The sequence below is a fragment of the Recurvomyces mirabilis genome (assembly GCF_035927965.1).
Source record: "Recurvomyces mirabilis strain CCFEE 5264 chromosome Unknown scaffold_86, whole genome shotgun sequence".
In the NCBI taxonomy this organism is placed as follows: Eukaryota; Fungi; Ascomycota; class Dothideomycetes; order Mycosphaerellales; family Teratosphaeriaceae; genus Recurvomyces; species Recurvomyces mirabilis.
In genome coordinates, this window is record NW_027042020.1 from 1 (window position 1) to 3026 (window position 3026).

Consider the following 3026-nt stretch of genomic DNA (forward strand, 5'->3'; position numbering starts at 1 on the left):
ATCCCGGGATCCAGAGAACAGCCTCGCAAACAGATTCATAAGAAGCTATAAATTCTTCGTACGTTTATTGAGATTTGGCCGTGAACGGTTTAGTGCTCTGAAATGCGCTGAGAATCGAGCAGCTAAGCTATATACGTCGAAGCTGCATGACTCACATCTATTTATGGACATAGTCATTCGTTCATTCTACTTCTTTAGCTCAGACCAGTACGTCCCTTGCAGGAAGGATTAAGCCTGTTCGTGGGACAGCAGGCCGGAGCTTGATGCGTGTAGGCCCTCACTGCCAATCAATGCATTGTGCAAGTACTGTGATGACCTGTCCTTGCTCCTAGATGCCGGCCTTCATATATGCAAGGCGATAACTCTCCCCAGGCCTGGCGTCTTCTTGCACTCTCATGAATGAGCTTGTGGTTTCGAGCAATGGCTATATCGACTCACAGCATGAGCGATCAGTGTATAGGGCTCGAATCTGACTCGGTGTTGCAGGAGAATGAAGCTCTTCGGAGACACCTATAAGAAGTGGCGAAAAGGCTAGCAGACTCCGAGGGTCGAGAAGCAATCCTAACACACGAGAGGCACTGCTCTACACTTCAGTACCTGCCCGTACGAGATCTGACATGAGTCTCAGGGATGCAGCCCGATCAGAACTCACCTGTGTGTCCGAATACAACGCCTGACTGCGTGCCGAGAACGAATCACTTAAACGAGAGGTGAATACTTCTACCTAGCATTTGGGCTGCCAGCCAATGTCTAGACCATGGCACACGCTAATTCCCAGCTAATTTCAAACAGATACACGAGTTAAGCTGCAGCTCACGACTCACGCGCCCAACTTTCGAAGGAGAGGACATGGATGTCGATTCGTTCCCGACGATAGAAAAGATGACACCCCCTGCGTCGACGTGGATGTCAAGAACACCGCGCATACCAGAATGCGCTAGAGCTGGGCTCGAGGTGACAATCGTTACACACACCGCTCAGGATTCTTCTCAAACCTGCTCTGAAAATGGCCACGGCGTTGCGGGGTTGAGTGTTGGCCCAGATTCGTACTTCGAAAACCCTCAAATCGCTAATGTTGGGGAACGTCGCCGTTCTACAAGTCCTGAAGTACCTGATTCTGCCAGCACTTGTGACTTACCGTCCTGCGCGACACAGAAGATTGTAGCGGACAACTCTGCGAATGAGCTCTGTAGGGATAACCAGGACAACTTGGTCACTCTCGGTGCTGACGCTTCCCCACCTCCTACATCATCACAACGCTTGACTGATGCAACAGTGTTGGCCTCAACAGCTGGGTCGTATGATGATGAACAAGTCCCACGAAGCCTGCCAAAGGCTCGCGACGAGACGACGATCGAAACATCTGTTGCTGCTGCCGCCAACGAACTTCCAGAAGCAGTCTCCTCAAAAAGCCATGACACAGCCCCGTTCGTCCCTGACATCGCTCTCGAAGGATCTCTTGAGGACGTCTCGGGTGAAGCCACCTCCAATGTGTCGAGTGAAGCCGGGGCTATCACCGAGACACTTGGGGAAGCCATTCTGACTGGCGAGCCCGTTGGCGCGCGCGAGTGGGACCCAGATGCTTTGACTAATCCTACCACACCTCTTCAACCACATGCTGAGCCAGCCCAAACAGCTTCTGTAATCTCTCCCGCCTCGCTTGCAGAAACCCCAGGGGCAAAGAGGATTCCGGATGAGAGCGCACACTCTCCCACACCTCCTTCCTATTCGCAAGATGTGCTGTCAACGCCCGACCTGCTGGCTCGAGCACAGGATGAAGTAGACACAGAAGTGTCAACAGAGCTGTCTGAGCCCGATCGGAATGCCATGCCTTTAGTCGAAGGTCTCGATGCACCATTGCCTTCTGCCTCTGCTATCGCGCAAAGGAAGATCAGCCCTAACGTGCCAGCCTCACGTGACACTGACATGGCTGAAAAGCCGTCGCCACTTGATTTACCAGATGCGATGTCGCCAATTTCGTCCTTGGCTGACAGAAGTGAGACTCCTCGTCCGAAAATGCTCCATAGCGGTGATCCGGATCAAACAGGGGTCCCTGTGGCACCATCGCCGTCACCACTACAAGACGTGACTCTGCTTCAAATGCCGGAATCACTGACCTCGGATCTTTCGCAGATCGAGGTGGCACTGGGGAAGGGACTAGAACTATCTCTCACTGACGCGACAGACGAAGTACCAGCCGCGGACCGCGTCAGCACTCCCAATGCTGCGCCGCAAGCCGCGAGCTCAATGGCAGAAGACAGTGATCCCATTAGCGACGATGAGCTTTCGTCGCCGCTGATGCGCAAGAATGCACACCGTGAGAGAGGAGACCGAAAGAGAACTCCCGCAAGCGGTTTCCATGGCCCGCGACGTGCTCGTCCCCGAGAGAACACATTGGTCGAAAGACCATCGCGAAGGGCGTTGCAAGGACAGAACCCCGACCGGAACATACCATTCGTATCAGTTACGCGACGTTCGGGCTGGATTCGTCGCAGCTCATCATCACGTACGAATCTCATCCCGTCCACCCGCTGGCGCTGTACATGGGGTCAACTGCAAGGGATCAAGCAGAATTGACGCAAGCTCGGATCAAGAAGCTGGACAGCACAAGATCGGAGCTACTGGACTATCCACCCATGGCGGGCAACAGTGAGGCAGACCACAAAGATGCCAATCTCATACGGAGGCTCTGTCTTTCACCTTTGAGGGACGAAGATACTCCACGATTAGTGGACGCTGTGAAAGCACTGCGTCGTCGGAGCGAGGTCGCAGAAGATGAAGTGAATCTCTTCCGCTGCTTGGAAAGCCTGATGGTCATGGTTACGCAGCAATACAACGAGGAAGAAGTGGGTGTCACCGCTGAAGTTCGGCTTAGCTATGTTTTCATGGGAGTGAGTGGCTAGGGTACCAATCTAGCCACAAACCACGAAGCTGCCGAGAGGTAACGCAAGGTCGTGTGTGGTATAGTGCAGACAGATCATGTGGCAGCATCTGTCACATCACGCTATGAGCTATAAGCTAAGAGC

General features: G+C 53.4%; 1 protein-coding gene across 1 annotated transcript; it reads left to right on the forward strand.

Annotated features, from left to right (window-relative positions):
- Positions 1–849: 849 nt before the first annotated feature.
- On the forward strand, positions 850–2903 carry LTS14_010971 (uncharacterized protein; the record flags this gene model as incomplete). Its single annotated transcript, XM_064843619.1, has 2 exons — positions 850–2317; positions 2338–2903. 2 exons carry the CDS (start codon positions 850–852, stop codon positions 2901–2903), a joined length of 2034 nt encoding a protein of 677 aa, XP_064688801.1.
- Between the last annotated feature and the right edge of the window lie 123 nt (positions 2904–3026).